This window comes from Stegodyphus dumicola, chromosome X1, assembly GCF_044657685.1.
Source record: "Stegodyphus dumicola isolate Sdum_Otavi_A_Nest chromosome X1, ASM4465768v1".
In the NCBI taxonomy this organism is placed as follows: domain Eukaryota; kingdom Metazoa; phylum Arthropoda; class Arachnida; order Araneae; family Eresidae; genus Stegodyphus; species Stegodyphus dumicola.
The window spans coordinates 201,625,146-201,642,856 of NC_140780.1; the positions used below are offsets into that span (position 1 = coordinate 201,625,146).

The 17,711-nt window shown below is 32.1% G+C and overlaps 1 protein-coding gene across 4 annotated transcripts in view; it reads right to left on the reverse strand.

Moving 5' to 3' along the window:
- The window catches only part of LOC118202359 (transmembrane protein 230), a 28,056-nt gene extending 10,996 nt beyond the window's left edge, over window positions 1-17,060 (reverse strand). The window contains exons 1-4 of one of the 4 annotated variants that reach the window (XM_035374520.2): window positions 16,940-17,039; window positions 16,402-16,483; window positions 9,030-9,123; window positions 7,125-7,247 (exon numbers count right to left, since the gene is read on the reverse strand). In XM_035374520.2, the coding sequence (XP_035230411.2) occupies window positions 7,125-7,247; window positions 9,030-9,123; window positions 16,402-16,463 (279 nt within the window). In that variant the 5' untranslated portion in view covers window positions 16,464-16,483; window positions 16,940-17,039. The other 3 variants (XM_035374527.2, XM_035374535.2, XM_035374545.2) reach the window with 3 other exon arrangements.
- Between the last annotated feature and the right edge of the window lie 651 nt (window positions 17,061-17,711).

Below are 17,711 nucleotides of genomic sequence, written 5' to 3' on the forward strand. Positions count from 1 at the left end.
TTTTTCTTCATTTAAATTTAAAATATTTAACTTATGTATCTTTATTTCAAATAAATTCTTGGCTTGTGCAATTTTAAATACCACTTTAAAAATTTTATTTCTACAGCTTGCCCTTTTTAATTTATAATTAAATAAGGAAGAATCTATATCTATGATCCTCACATTTTGAAGGCCCACCAACAGCTGAACAGTAAAGCTGCTGAACATTGGAAATTTAGTCTGGGGTTCGAATCCTGGTGAATGTGTTGTCTTCATGAGTGTTTTCATGGTTTTTCGAAAGTGTAATTTAAGAAAAGTGAGTCATCGTCTGTCTGCGAGATATGATCTATAATTCGAATCTTGAGTGCAAGAAACTTGACAGCAGTGAAAATTCTCTGCTCTCGGTCAGGTCTGTGAAGTTTATGCTGATAATGCTATGAGTGACAGTAATGTTTCAAAAGTGAGAGAGAATGTTCAAGGATGAGCAGGTTAATGTGCCTGATAAGCCATGCTCTGATCAACCTTCTACTATTCTGAAGATTTAGTTCGTGATGAGGACAAATTCGAAAGGACCAATGATTCATGATTTCAATGTCATCAATTGATTTTCTACAGGTTTCGAGGTCAGTTTTGTACACCACTGTTCCAGAGAAACTTAATTATCAAAACTGTGTTGTTAATGGATTCCAAGACTGCTTTCTGATGATCACAAAATAAGGTGATTGGGCTGTGCTTTATCATCTTTGACTTGATACAGTCAGAAAGGAGATCAACTTCTGGACCACATTGTTACAGGAGATAAGACTTGGGTGTCTAACATAATTCCAAGATGATGTTGTGCAAGCAACAGTCAATGGAATGGCAGCCCTCATTCTTGCCAACCAAAGTGAAAAACAAATGGTCAGTTTCAGCATGAAAGATCATGGCAATTGGCTTTTTGGACAGGAAAGAGATTTTATTATTGGAATTTATACCAAAAGGCACAACAGGCCTTACACATATTATGTGACTTTGAGAACACTCCAGCCTGCCATACAAAATTAGTGGCATGGCCTACTATCTTATCTTCCGGTGTGATGTTGCTCCATGACAATGTGAGGCCACATGTCTCTGCACAAACACAACAAAGTTTAATCAGGTCTTTTGAACGAGAACCACTAAATCATTCAGATTTTACATCCAGTGTTTTTTCACTTGTTTCAGTACTTAAAGGTCTTTGGTTATCAATGGTTCAATGATGAAGAAGTGAGGACTGAGCTTTTTACAGGTGGCAAATTTCTTTGACATCAGAATTCAAAAACTTATTGAACAGTATAATAAACATTTGAACAAAAATGGAAATTGTGTAGAAAAGTAGAAGAAAGTATGTAAAATACGAAAAATAAATATATTTTAATGATAGTTACGGTATTTTTCTTCTTATTAGAAAAATAATAATTTCTTATTAGAAATATAATAAATGTACAATAGAAAGTCCGAGATCCAGGGATTTTTCCAGATATTAGATCATTAGTTTAAATCTAGTAAGATGGGATGTAGAAATTATAAAATTTAAAAAATGAAATTGTGATTTATGAAATAATGAAGCATTTATGATCTAAAGGATGCCGAAATCTACACAAAAAAGCTTAATATTTATTTTTTTTTACTTTATTAAACATTTCTTTCAATGTAAGTTGTTTAAGTTGCCTCAGTTTTTGCGCTAATAGTTTCTCTTTAATTCTATAGACAGACTTTCTTCTTTAGTTACATTGTTGAAGGTCCTGTAATTGCGGTGTCGAGAATTCCACTTAACCTGTCAATCGAAATTTTTTCAATTTTAATAACCTCTTTGTCACTTTCTTCACAATCGGTAGCGGTATTTTCGGGATCTAGAGCCATACTACAATTTATCATACTACAGATACTAAAGCCATACTACAGATTTTGCCATTCATTAATTGATTGATGATTGAGGAGCATTGTCGTCACAATGAAAAACTTCTTTTATATCATCTTCATTTTATTACCGCCTCTCTAAATTTCTTTACCTAATCTGTTAATTGGAAAATTTCACCTTTGGTTTGCGATATACGAAAATGCTTAAAATTCGCGGCTACAATCATAAAATTTAGCTGTCATTCACTATACATATTTGGCTGTGCATCATGATATCGGCGACTAAAGATAAGTTGTTCCGCTAAATTTTATCTTGCTTCTTTCGTGCACAAAGACAATTAAGCCTGAATTATATTAGTATATAGTTATTTATTATGTCTATTTCTTGCACATGCTTAAGGCCGAATCCTGAATAAATAGATTCTCACATACACTTAAAGCTTATCGAGGGCTGGCACTAGATATCTTACCGTCTGATGCAGTCTGTGTTAGTCCTAAATTCTACTACCAAGCGCCTCCCTTTGCCTTCCCAAAATTCTGCCTCCAGACGTGGCTATATGAGCCCTTGCACAGGTTCTGGGTTTATGTGAATAATAAATCGGTTATTCTTAATATTAATAGCACTAAAAGTAATCTTTTGGCCTATGAGTATTATAAACAAAATCTATTTTTAGCATATGAAAGGAAATTTTTATTAAATTTTTCCCCGTCAACATTTCTTGGAGCATTTAACCTAAATTTGCAATCATCAACAAGCATATAAAAGGTTACCATACTCTTTATTATTCAAGTACTAGCATAAAAAAATGTTCAGGCATCTGTACATGAGTCATTATGCAATTTGTCATGTTGATAAACATGAGGTGATGAAAGCAAAATGATCAACGATGTACCTATGTAGAAGGCTTTGGTTTGAGAAGTATGCCAAACAGATATGCATCTACAGAGCCAAATTATTAATCATACAAACTTATGCTAAAATGATTTGTTTCTTCAATAACGAGGTACTTCATTTAGTGCCTAAGTGAAGTTATGAATGAGACTCTCCATATGTTTTATTATGCTGAGGGGATCAAATGTGCATGTGTAAAGCATACAAAATAAATAAATAAATGAATAAAAACATAGTTGGTGCCTTTGAGGTCCGGATTTTAGATCATTCCAGATATTGGACGCCCGGATCTCAGACTTTGTACTTTATATATATATATATATCATTTATCTTGATATTTTGACATACTAAGAAATCTCATATATACTTTAAATGAAATAAAATATCAAAATTGAATGCTGGATATCAATAATTATACAATGTTAATAAGAAATTATATTTTTAGTTTGAACAAACAAATAGTATTTAAAAATCAAAAATGAATTTCTTCTTGTATAGATAACCCACTATACTAAGACAGAAAAATGATGCACTAAGAAGAAGTTATAAGAATGGGATGAAAAACAGTATATGTGATGTACAAGTACAGAAAAAACAAGTAATTACAGTTTCAGAAAAATTGGATGAATTATATAAGAGAATGAATTTCACAAATTGAACAAAACAATAATGCATTCGTCCACCTCTGATCCACATCACAGGGTTGCCACTCAAACAGAAGAATGAAATTCTCTGACTTTTCCAGGTTTTCCAACTGTGTTTTAAGAAAATTTCAGTCTATCCGCATAATGTGCGCTGGCTGTGCTGTGAGGTAAATTAATTATGGTACCATTTGAAAACACAAAAATTTGCCAATTACATATGACTTATATACAGTATAATCCTCAAAGCATTACTATTATAACTATAATAAGAGTTTTCTCCACTCAAGATTGAGATTAGTATCTGTCCAATCCAAATTAAAAAATGTCTTTTTTTTTTTTTTTTTTTTTTTTTTTTTTTTGCAGACATTTTGCAGCTAAGCGAAAGAAAGAAATTTATTTAATGATATTTTAAAATAAGTTCTGGTATTTTATATTAATTTAGCAGCATACATAAGCAAAAAATATGTCCATTAAATTTTGTGATGGTATGTCATCGTACTGCTAGAATTCGCTTCAGGAGTAAGGCAAAGAAAAATGTCTGAAAATTGAAAGTATTATTAACTAATAAATAAATTTAGAAGGAAGAAGCCACATTAAATTTTATGAATAACATTAAAATAAAGTCAATTGCTTTAAGATTAAAAACTGAATTACAATAATCAACGATATTTTGACGAATATAATTATGTTAAAGAGTATATATAATTATCTACATGACTGATTACTAAGTTTTTATTTTACTACTAAATGACAAATAAGGCATTTATTAAAAGAAAAAAAAGTTTTAAAAAATTTTTCAAAAAGTTTTTAAAAAATTCCAATTCATAAATCCTAGTATACGGTACGACCTTGGCACGATTTTGAAAATTGTGGGCAACACCAAAATGACCCGTTTATTGCTCTTCATAATGTTGCCAAATCCTGTGTGTACCATATACAGAACAAAGTTCGAAATCCAGACGTCCATTATCCAGAATGATCTCAAAGCCACAAACTTTTTTTTAATATGCTTTACGCATGCTTATTTGATTTTTCCTTCCATAATAAAACATGTGGAGATTTTCACTTAAAAATTCTGATTCCTAATTTCACTTAGTCACTAAATAAAATACCTTGTTATGGAAAAAACAATCACGCAAGCCTAAATTTGTGAGATTAATAATTTGGCCCCATAACTGAGTATCTGCTTGGCATACATCTCAAACCAAAACATTCACCTATTTTATATCCCTGACGCCAACCTGGCGAGTTATTTATTATATTTTGCTTTTATCACCGCATGCTTATCAATACACGACAGCTTCAGTAATAACTCAAGCAGTGATGTCTAAACTTTTTTTTATATATTAGTAATAGAATAACAAGAGTACGACAACCTTTTATGCTAACATTACACTTGACGATGATTTTAATTAAGAATAACTGATATGCTATTAACCATAAACCCAGAAGCGACGGCAGAATATGTCGGCACTGGACGGCAGAATTTAGGGAAGATGAAATTTTTTTAATTTGGGGAAGCAAAAAGCGGCAAACTTAAGGGATGAGAATTTTACGATTTAAGGAAAGCACTGGGATCCAAAGTTAAGGCGCAGTGAAAATTTAGAACTTAGGAACTCATAGCAGAATTTAGGACCCATAAAAACTGCACCAGGTGGTATCTAGCGCCGGTCCTAGACAAAGCTTTAAGTATATGTGGGACTTTATTTATTCAGAAATCAGATTAGTTTTAAGCATGTGCAAGAAATAAATGTAGGTATAGTAAATAACTAATATAATTCAGGCTTAATTCAGTACACAATAGGAGCAAGATACAATTTAGCGAAACAACTTGGTTTTCGTTGCCAATCTTGTGATACACAGCCAATAATGTATACTGGATGCTATTAAGTTAGGCTAAAATTATCCTTACTGATTCTAAGGCATTTCAGTTAATGTAACAGCCTGCGCTGCTCCCTAATCTTCTAATCTGATCCAGCTTATTATTTTTTGCAGACTGTTATTATTACGACAGTTTTATAAAAAATAAGCTTGAACTTAATGTGCCAAATTCTGTCCAACTGGTATGTTAGATTGGCAAAATCTTGAGCTAGTTGGAAGGCACTGCCCATAATGCTATAAATGTTTTCATTTGGGGAGAGATCCAGTGGTGACCTTGCTGGCGAAGGTAGTGTTAGGCAAGCATGAAGACAAGCAGTAGAAACTATCAGCATGTGCGGGCAGGCTTTATCTTGCTGAAACCTAAGCCCAGGATGGCATGATATGAAGGGCAACACAATGCAGTGTAGAACATCATTGATGTACCTTTGTGCTGTAAATGTCTCACAGCTAACAACAAAAGGGTCCTCCTGTTAAATGAAATGGCCCCCAGACCACCATTCCTGAATATCGGGCCATATGGTGGGTGACAGGATGGTATCCCACCGCTTTTGGGGCACTTTCAGACCAGTCTTTTTGTCATCGGGGCTCAGTTCGAAGTGGGACTCATCACTGAAGACAATTTTTTTCAAGTCTGTTGCATTCCATGTCAAATGTGCCTGACACCAATGCAGACAGGCTTGTCGATGTACAAAGGTCATTGCTAGTTGCCACAAGGGGCAGCATGAGCTCAGCCTCCTTTCTCTGAACCACCTATAAATTATCCTTGCAGCCAGTGAAGCACCAGTTGCATGCAGAATCAATGATAATAATGAATCTGAGGCTCTGAGTGCCACTTTGATGATTGATCAGTCCTAATGTTCCGTTGTCTCTCTTTGCTGACCGCTTCCTTCTTAACAATGTTCGACCATGATTCACCCATTCCTGCACACATCGTCTAATAGTGGCATTGCTCCTATTCAAATGTTAAGAGATTTGCCAATTAGATCAACTGGCTTCTTTGAGTCCAACTACAACTCCCCTCTAAATGCTGACATTTGCACATATTGTTTACGTACCTGCTTGGTTTTGGTTTGGTTTACTTAATTATAGCAAAGCTATCTGCCTAAGGGGAGGGATGCCTTCATAGAGGACTTTCTAAGGGAAACTGGCTCGTATACACGTTACACATGGGGGGAAAACCACAAAAACGCCCAAGCAGCCGGCCTGTTCATGTGATTTGAACCTCAGACCGAACTACCAGTGTTCAGCGGCGAGTTTGCCATTCGGCCGCTGGTGGGTGTTTATGTACCTGCATGCCAGGCATGGTTATTGTCTAGCTGAGTACACGGAATGAAATTTGCAAAGAATTTATGACCTGAAATGGAAATTTCTCCTCTTTAATATCCTACCATTTGCATAGTTAAGATGCTTTGCAGCATCACCTGTTCATTCTTTGGCTGCTAAACCTTAAAATTTTGCATTTTCCATTGAAACTTGCATGCATATCAATTTGTCTTCAATTTGCATTACTCCTTCATGGTGTGTCAATTTTTTTGTCTTAAAAGTGTATTTTTTAAGAAACTAGTAGGTTTTTTAGTAATTTTTCAAATATTTTCAAGCGCTGCCACCTTTAAATGATTCATTACCCATTGCTGTCAAAGAAAGATCTAATCATATAAAGAGAGAAAGATCTATACACAATAAACGGACTTATTTTGGATTTCAAAGTATTCAAAGATATATGCAGTAAAAGTGGATAAGAAGAGAAGAAAGGTTAAAAAGCATTAAAAAGTATATGGTCTGTAATATTCTAAACAAATGTTACTGATTACTTGAAAGAAAAGATCTCATAAAGCATTATTATATCTTACCTTACCATTGATGTGACCAGTAAATAGCAATGAAGCAAATGTTATAAGTAAAGTACCAGCCATGAAAAGGAAAAGTGCTAATATAATTCCACCCCAAGGAATTTTGGACTGAGGTTTCTGAAACTAAAAAAGAGATTGGTATTAATATAGACAGATAACAGAGCAAAATGTGGAGAAAACAATATTTAAAAAGTGATTAATGAAAATTACTGCTAGGTCTTACAAATTTTAATACAGGATGAGTTTAATTAACAGTGATTATGATTAAGCTTTTAAAATGACATATCTGAAGAATCTTGAGATAAAGTGAGAAATACTAAAAAAGTTGAAGACAATTTTTACTAGTTTAGACAGCCATGAAAGACTTCTGATCCAACAATACAAACATCTTATATAATTTTATATTTTATCCTAAAACAATGTAGCAACTTTCACAGAACTAAAGAAAAAGCTTTGCACCAGTTCATTTTCACAAGATTGTCATATCACAATTGCATTGTTATAGTGAAAGTTCATTTTACATTAGACTGCTCTTGGTGAACTCCAGAAGTGAATACAAGACAAGAATTATGTGATCAGTACAAAATCGTCCTCCATATTGTCACATGCCAAAATATGTAAATCAGCAAGATGAGTTAAAAGACATGAAACTGGCTTGTGTAAGCTTTCTCTATAAATATTCTTCTGCAAGCAGACAAACAATAAGATTTTTCATAAACATAATACTATCTGAAATGAAAGCAAGACAAACTGTAATGGATAGTACGCTCATATTAATATAAAATTGTAAGACAAAGATAAGAATAAGGTATGCAGCAAAAAGAGAAGTTCTGAGAACCAGTCACCGAATCATAACAGAATGTCAAACTCTGGCAACCCTCAGTATAACCATTCTTCCGGCAAGCATGCTCATTACAATCCTTCAGCTAAGCAATACCTCCATTTTTTGTTGCATTCCAAGTTTCAGAGGTTTTTATAAACAAATTGTGTTATTTTTTGCCTTAGTTTTAAAATATGAGCTTGTAGAATTTGCCAGCAATGGAAGAAACTTCAGGAAAATTTCTGCAGAAATACAGAATTTTGCTGAAAATTTTCTAAACAGAACAATGACGAAATGTCTTTCCTAGATAGCCACAATTGCCTTTCCATAATTCTTTGATTTTCTTAAGAAAAAAATAGATCGCTGTATACTTTGGAAGAAGAATAGCACAAAAAAATTACAGAAAGGTTTGAAGAAGAATGCAAGTGTTTTATTTTTTAATGTACAAGATCCTTATGTAATAATTCAAACAGATATTTTTACTTGCTAAAGTATGTTTCCTTTTCATATGCTAATAATGTTTACCAACTTATGAAAAATATTGATAGTTTAGGAATCTTTCTAGAAAAAAAGACATGAAAACCAACAACTTGCACAAATACCTTTTATTTGTAAAAAAATGCCAAGTTGCACCAAGGTGGTTGCATAACATGTAAGTAACTTTAGCTCTTTATACAGTTCAGTTCTCCTAGCAGTGTTCTATAATAAATGAAGTAAGAGTTCAAAATTTAGATTTTATTAGATTTACACAGCTCTTATAATAGCTGATTCATTCATTTAATAGTACTGATATATCATGAATGGGAATGCAAATGTGTCATGCATTTCGCATGCCTATTTAAAACTTGAACATGCATTGTTTACTAAATAGCTTTTCTTGCAGGTGAATTAAGAAAATAAGATTTTGCAAACAATCCACTAACTGCACATACTTTGTTACTACCTGACAACTCATTTCTTTATGTAACTCATATAATAACTGAGTGATGGTGTTAATTTAGCAGTAATGATGTAATTGGATGGAAATGCAAATGCATGATGCATTCCACATGCTTATGTTTTTTTTTTTTTTTTCAAGATCTCACCTGTAAATCAACAAACCCATCATCCAATTTTGTAAGTTTATGATAACGAGCACTTGAATTTCCTATTAACTTCTTTGTCATATTTTCAGTATAACTAAAAAAAGAAAAGCAGTTACATTAATTGGAGGTAAAATGTATTATATTTTAAAACTTCAAAATTATAAATATATTTTTTCATGTAAAAGCTTTCAGATTTTACATCATGCCCAAATGGTATTTTTTTAAACATTTTGTGTGTTACCTTTATTTATTATACATCATGTTCTTCGCACTGCATAAAATTCAATTCAACAGCAATATCGCAAAATAACTTTAAAACGAGCATATCTTTAGAATTTCCAATACACAGTCTCACGTGGAGATAAAAATGTATTCCCCCCTTCCCCGGTATAGTGTTGTCATTGCTCGCTTTGAAATTGTTGAACTTCTTAATCAAAAATTCATCAAAGTGTTACAAAATATGAAATCGATAATAAAACAAATTTCAAATTTGGGCTTCCAGATGCCCATATTTGAGCGGAGGAGAATGTTATTCAAAATTTGATGTCTCTAGGTACCATTGTTTTATCACAATGCGATAAATATACATACATTTATGCAGATTCTTCTTTATTTAATTTATTTAAATATAACAGAGGGCAATAATATTTGATGGTAACAATTTGAAAAGTGAAACAGATAAAGTTTTCAACACAAAATGCCAAAACGAAATTAATAGCACTTCTGGGCTAAAAAAATAGTGTTTTAACTTTCCATAGTTAATAGTGTTTCCAATTCAATTCTATATGCACAGAGAATGCTAAATTGAATAAAAAATTAGGTTGTTTCTATACAGCGAAGTTGCTTGCATATGAAATCGTTAATATTTATGAAGGACTGGATTGATTGCTTATAGTACAGGAAATGCAGTCTACCAGAAAAGAGATGTCTTTGTAGAGGACTTTTTAATGAAGACAGTTCCATATATATGTTAGATATATAAAAAAAAAAAAAAAAAAAAAAAAAAAAAAAACATTAAACCTTCATTCAGGCAGCAAACCAAATATAGAACAAATCACAAATATTTTGTAGCTTTAATGACTTGGTTACTGGTGGAGATCTTGAGAAACATTTTATACATGATCAACTTACAAGCATATCACACATGCAGAAATTAAAACAATCAAATTAAAATCTTGTACAAAATTCAACAGCATGAGGACTTAGTTTCCTATTTCACATTTGATTAAGAAACAGTGAGCTGCATAAAACACAAACAGTCAATGTATTATGAAAACAGCATATCAATCCTTTTAAACACATATCTGATATTTCTCATTATAGCCATAGAAATTTCTCATTCCATGGGGTTTTTCATTTGGAAATCGCATTTCGATGTTAATTGTTTGCATAAAGGTCATATTACAAGTAATAAGGTAAAACTTTTACCAACACATGTCAGAATTCAACCATGGCAAGATTTGTGGCCTGTAGAGATTGCAGTTTATCTTTAAACAACATTGCTACTCTCGTTTATCGGGATTTCATGACTATCAGGTGAATATAGATTTGATGGATACAGGAGGGCCATACTGACAGTCTTGCAGACCTCACTGACCCTGGGCCACTGAACACCCCAGAGATCTCATTGGCCTTGGGCCACTAATAACCCAGAGGACAGACATAACCTATTCACGGCTTTGTGGGCTCATATAAGCCACATCATGTTACCTTAGTCAGGAACTTGGCTCATATGTAGAGGACAAAAGATTCACAAGAGCAGTGAAGCGATATCTGTAGCACCATGGGCTGTCAGCATTTGGGACTTCTCTCAACACCGTAGCATACACAGGCATGCCTACACTGCTACAACAAATTATACTTGGCAAAGGAGTGGCACCCCGTTGTCGCATCCATTGTTGTTGTTCCCAGAGGAGGCTCCTCTGCGTACTGAATTCTGCATACTGCATCCCAAACCACAAGCCAGCTTAGTTATGTCTTCTTCCCATTATACTGTATATGAACAATAAATAAGATTCAGGTATTTGTTTTTCTACATGTAGTTGTAGTTTTAATCGCCAGCAGTGTATGTATACTGAACATTTTCGAATATAAGCCGATCTGTGTATAAGCCAAAAGAGCATTTGTACCCAAAATTCAAAATCCATATATTAGCCGAAATGAAAATTCTGTAGCATTCAAACATGGTATAATAAGGGGGGAAATGTTGCCAAGATGGTAAAATGGGTGGAATATTTTTTAATGAATTCACTGTACGTTAAAATGCCATATGCTGATGACGACGTTTTTATTCCTGGTAACCATATCATATATGGCCATACAATTCAAGCAATATACATATTGGAAAAAAAAACTGAGATTATAAATTGAGGTCATTCTGGAAACGTAATTAAGAAAATCACAGCATTTTAAGAAACTTTAGGGGTTTCAGGGACAAACCTGCTTGGAAGAGTTTTATTCTTACACTTCTATGACTGAATACATATGCATAATGCACCTACTAGTGGCCAAATATATAAAAGTGCTGAACAACAGCTATTCAACCCAGCTTTAAATTCTGCCAAATGCACTGGCTGCATGGATGTCTTTCTACTTTGCCCATGTCTTACATAAGCACAAGCCACTTTCCCTTGAAAATTGTTAACGAAAGCATCCTTCTATTAAGCAGATAGCTCTCAAGTACTCTGCTTCTGTTACCTAACCAAAAAACAAACAAGCATATAATTTTCAGTCTCTGATTAAATCATTATCCTAACTAGAATAATGAAAATTCATTGTTATCTATCACTTCAAATTAAGTAAAAGTGATGTGGTTACACATCTCATTAAAATTTTAAAGGACAGGACAATTGAAATACTATGGAATGCAGATTGCCATAAAGGACTGTCTTTTGATATCACTCCTTTTATATCCATTCACATCAACCAGTATACAAGACCATATTAGAATTTAATTTTTTTCATTTTTTCTTCACAGAGTGCAGCTATTTGTACTTTTTTTAATTCGATTGATTACTAGTACCCCCCCCCAAAAAAAATTTTTTAAATAAACAAAAATAAAACAAATATCAATACTAAACAATAATTCATAGCTCAGACAAAATTGTATGTTTAATGTACTGTGGTTCCAATTCAATACTAACAGAAGTTGCATCCTTGTTTACACTATTAAAAATAAAGAAAAAAGTATATGTGCGTATGTATATGAACATACATACAGAACAGAAATGAAAAATCATGGTTAGCAAGCCTTAGAAAGGAAAGAACAAAACAAAACAAAAAAACGTTAAAAAGTGGAGATTACTATTAATGGAAAAAATGAAGGGATCAAGTAAAATTATAGCTGTTTGTCAGGCTGCACACAATTTCGAATGATCAACTACTTTGCTAAATTTATTTCTGGAAGAATTAAAAAATTTTTGAATAGTAATTTACTGAATTTTAAAGCCAATAATTAAAAACTAAAATTCATTTTCAAAACAAATCTGCCCAAAAGTGGTATCATCATGTAATTACAAAATCAACAACAATGACCAGAAGTTGGCAAAAATATGGAAAAAAAATTCTTAAATTTTTGTTTGAAACTTACTTGAAAAAGGTAAAAAAATATATTCAGTTATAAAAAAAGCCAAATACAAAACAATGTCAACAGCGGAGCAGGTAGGGGAATGACAATACTTGACTAAGCCAAAAGAATCTTAATAATGAAATGAAAAATAGGCATAAAAAATGCAATCAGTATTTTAAAATATTATTAAAAATTTCTTACATTCTTCTAGAAAGAAATAAAAAAAAAGTGAGATATATATATATATATATATATAAATTAAAGTTCACCCTAAATGGCAAGAAAAAGCTTATATTATGCTACTACATCTGTGTCTGAATGTACAAGATGAAAGGCACATCCAAGTAAAAATTTATATTGTTGGCATTATAATGCATCATAAAAACAACAGAGTATACTGGCTCTGCATAAAATGACACTGTTGCACAAATTTGGAAGGTTTTTAATTTTATTACTTCTCAGTATTAATAATATATCATACTCAAATTTAATAGGTATTTTATGATTAAAAAATGAATTTTGTATTTAACATAATTATGTTGATTATAGATTACTAGATTAAAAACTAAATAACACATAAATAAATTTGTTGATTCACATAATAACAATTTTTTAAGATTTTATACATTAACTAATCCAAATCTTAAATTCTAGAACAAAACGCCAGGAGCAAATCTATGGAAAGAGAGGAAAAAAAAACACTTTTTTTTTTTTTTTTTTTTGTTTAAACATTTTGTTTACCTGACAACCAGTTTATCAACCCATCATCTTTTCTGTTGAAATTTATTTTGAAACTTCATCATACCCTATGTGGATGGATAACAAAACGCAGGATTATATGCACCTGCTTTTCTCAGATGAAAAGTTATCTGCTTTCAATAAATAAGCAATTAAAATGGCAATTTTGAAACAGAACTGTCATGCAAAAACTTCTATTAAAGACTGCAACTCAAAAACTTCAACCAAAAATCAGATTGGTATTTTTAGAAATTTTTTAAGATATTGTGTTCTATGGAAACTTACATGCTGCTATAAGACAAATGTCTGGTATGCATCTAGAATTTCAAGCCTCCAAATAAATTACGACAAAATTAATTTTTACACCTCGTTTTTATTACTTTAAAAATCTAAAAAACCTTACTTAATCTGCTATACTGAAGTACAAGATTTCATCGTTATACCTTCAATATATAAGTGTTAATATGTCTCTTAAAGCAAGTCTCTTAAAAAGAAAAAACTTTTAAAATTTTAATGAAAACATTTTGCCTTTAAAGGAAATTGATATAAAGGTTGATCTTTACATTATGGTAACTTGGCGATTTTTTGGCGAAAATTTGGCGACCAACTCTTCTACAGCAACCCTCTATTTTTTTCCCCGCCGCCATTTTGTCTTCACGAAGTAAAGACATGTTTCTTTTCTTTTTATCTCCTGAACACTTCTAACAATCTACTAGCCGAATTACACTTATGCTAGAAATTTTATCAAACAAAACTGCATAATCATGACAAATATTCCCTGCAAAATTAGGAAAAACTGCACAATACCATTCTCCTTGCGCATTTTTCAAAATAACACATACACATAAACCATGTACACGCCGACTTATTTTTACTTAAAAAAACATCCCAGAATTGCACAAAAATGGCATTGCGCACACTCTTCACTATATCCATGTACACTGCTTTTTTCTCATAAATTACAAAAATTTCACGAAAATACATGACAATTTTCTCAATCTTTAAACCCGGTAAAAAGAACATATATGAAATTACCTGATCGCGAAAAAGTATTTACCCTTTACAAATATGAACATTTCCACATATAAAATAAAGAAAATATCCAAAAACTTTTACCTCTAAATCACCTATTACATTATACACGTCACCAACGAATTCATACCGCAAGCATTACAAATACTTAGTATCAAATATTTAAATTATTTCCATGCACGTTTATTTCAACTTAAACGTATACCAAATTCCTACAAACATAAAATTCACAAAATAACTATCATTTAATTAAAATATCACTAAACCATGTACACGTCGACTTATTTTTACTTAAAAAAACATCCCAGAATTGCACAAAAATGGCATTGCGCACACTCTTCACTATATCCATGTACACTGCTTTTTTCTCATAAATTAAAAAAATTTCACGAAAATACATGACAATTTTCTCAATCTTTAAACCCGGTAAAAAAAACATATATGAAATTACATGATCGCGAAAAAGTATTTACCCTTTACAAATATCAACATTTCCACATATAAAATAAATAGAATATCCAAAAACTTTTACCTCTAAATCATCTATTACATTATACACGTCACCAACGAATTCATACCTCAAGCATTACAAATGCTTAATATCAAATATTTAAATTATTTCCATGCACGTTTATTTCAACTTAAACGTATACCAAATTCCTACAAACATAAAATTCACAAAATAACTATCATTTCATTAAAATATAATTAAATTCAAAAACACTACTTAAAATATAAATGAGCACATACATTAAATTAATAAAAATTACCTTACAATCCTAATTACTTTAAACTAAATCATTGCTAATAACAATTTTCCCAATAATACCAAATTCCTTTCCACCTTACATTTACAACAATGCATAAAAAGAATATCCTCAAATAATTAAAAATACTAACTTACCTAATCTTCTTCAGAATCTTGATTACGTGGCAGATACACTTTTCTTCCTTCTGTTTCAGAATCTTTAAAATCATACTTATCTTTCAAAGCAAGATACCAGGTAAAATAAATAACATAACAAAACATCTTTATTTCTCTCTCGCACAACCTTAAAAAACATTTATTACTATCCTTTTCAATACCACTAAATACCCATTTCGAATTCACTTTAGTTACGGCAATGGGATCCAAAAATTCACAAACACTATTTCACACAACACAGAATAAAGCCAAATACAAAATTGCCAGATTTTTTCCCGATTAAAGAACAGTAATTCGTCCATTAATATCACATAACATATCCCATGATCTCTCATTTCCCTCACACAAAATAATGCGTAATCAGAACTGAATACTACTCACATTCTTAACAAAGTCTAACTAACCTAATCTTCTTCCGGATCTTCCTTACATGGTGGATACACTTTTATTATGGATTCAATAAAATTACTGAACGATTTTTTTTCCGAATTTGATAAAAAAAAAAATTCTCTTTATCACATCTACAATTCACTTTAGACAGCGCCATACAATCCCAAAATTATTCAACCCTACTTCACACAACACACAATGAAGCTTAATACAAAATAATATACATCCACAGATACTTGTCCAAATTCCCCCCTTTTCCGATTAAGGAACCGTAATTCGTCCATTAATATCACATGACATATCCCATGATCTCTCATTTCCCCCCCCACAAAATAATGCGTAATCGGAACTGAGTACTGCTCACATTATTACCAAAGTCCCAGGTAGTAACCTTTATCGCCTCCAAAATGTCGCCAAACTACCAGTTACCATATTGTAAAGATCAACCGATATAAATTGTAATTTTAGATATAAATTGATTTTAATGCATATTACCATACATACAAATACATTATTTATTACAACACTTAAACATTAATCCTGAAGGGCAGTGATTAACATTTGCACACCAAATTTAAAGGGAAACATTTTTTCCTCCAAATATGGATCAGATGTTTGCTTGGAAAAAAACAATTTCAAAGTGAAATTCTTATTAATAATGTAATATCAGCATAGTATTATACAAAATTATTATCTTTTTATGAGTGAAAAATACCAACCAGATGCTCTTCTGTTTCATGTATTTGTTGACAGTGAGAGGGGAGAAATACAATAGATTCATTCTCTAACTATATATATAACCTGAAACGATAGAGATCTATCAGCTTTCCGTAGCCCAAAATTAAGAATATGCTTGAAAAAAAAAAAACTTAAAAAAAAAAAAAAAGTTGCGCGTCAGCATAACTGCTATTTGCATTATAACTTACACGGTTAATGAAATCAAAGATCAATCAGTAAGCATTATTTTTAAGACAAAAACTAACTTTTAAGAGAATGAGAAACATTCCCGGCACAAAACATTATTGTTTATTTTTTCCCTCTCCCTTTTACAGAACGGCTTATAAAAATTTACCTTTTCAATTCACATTAAAATTTCATTTCAAATTATAATCCTTCTCATTTACCGTATTACAAATTTTATAGAACATAAAAATATACAGTGATTCATGAGTATTTTTATTAGCTAATTCTTTTTTATTTTGTTCAAAATTTCAATCAAACGGTTTTAAATATAAAACAAACAGACAAATATCGTACTCAATGATTGAATCTTCCGACACTTGAACACACTCAGCTCATCGCTTGTAAACAAGCTTCCAACAGCGGCCGCAAAGGCTTGCGGCACTTATAAAAATCCCTACTGTAGAAAGGATGTTTGTCTTGATTGAAAGTGAGGGCTTGGCTACTAATGTTCCAAACTAAATAATGATCAGGAAAAGCATGAATTATAAACCATAGCTAAGTTTATTGCTTTTTATTTTTCAGCTATCGAAATGCGACGTTACTACAACTGCAACGTTTGGAAACCGAAACCAAGCAGCCATTCGAAGATCGGAGTGGTGTTGGACCCGAAGGCCTTTACCACTATATGTTTATCAATCCGCTAAGGACCTGTAAAAGTTCGTTAAATTCCATAAAAATGGAAAAATCCTGTGCCCTTGTAGTAAAAGGGCACAGTCTTCTGTGAAGAAGTTGATCAGGCGTGACGCTATATATCGGCCACAGATGAAGTCTTCGTTGGATAAGCAACTAATAACTTTGGCATAGATTTTCGCAATGGCATATCTTTTACACATTATCGTAGATTTGACACAGTATCGTACAGTAAAAATAGAAAATAATATATACAAGTCCCAGAAATTTGTTTGCTTTCGTCTGAGGCGCAAGTAGACTGTCACGTGATAACGAACCACTGAGAGTTCGATAGGAAACTGAGAGTTTTAGGGGCGAATTCAAGTGCAACGCTTGTCATGGTAGTCGCACTTGCATTGCAAAACCGGATTCAAGTGCAACGCTTTTCGGACACACC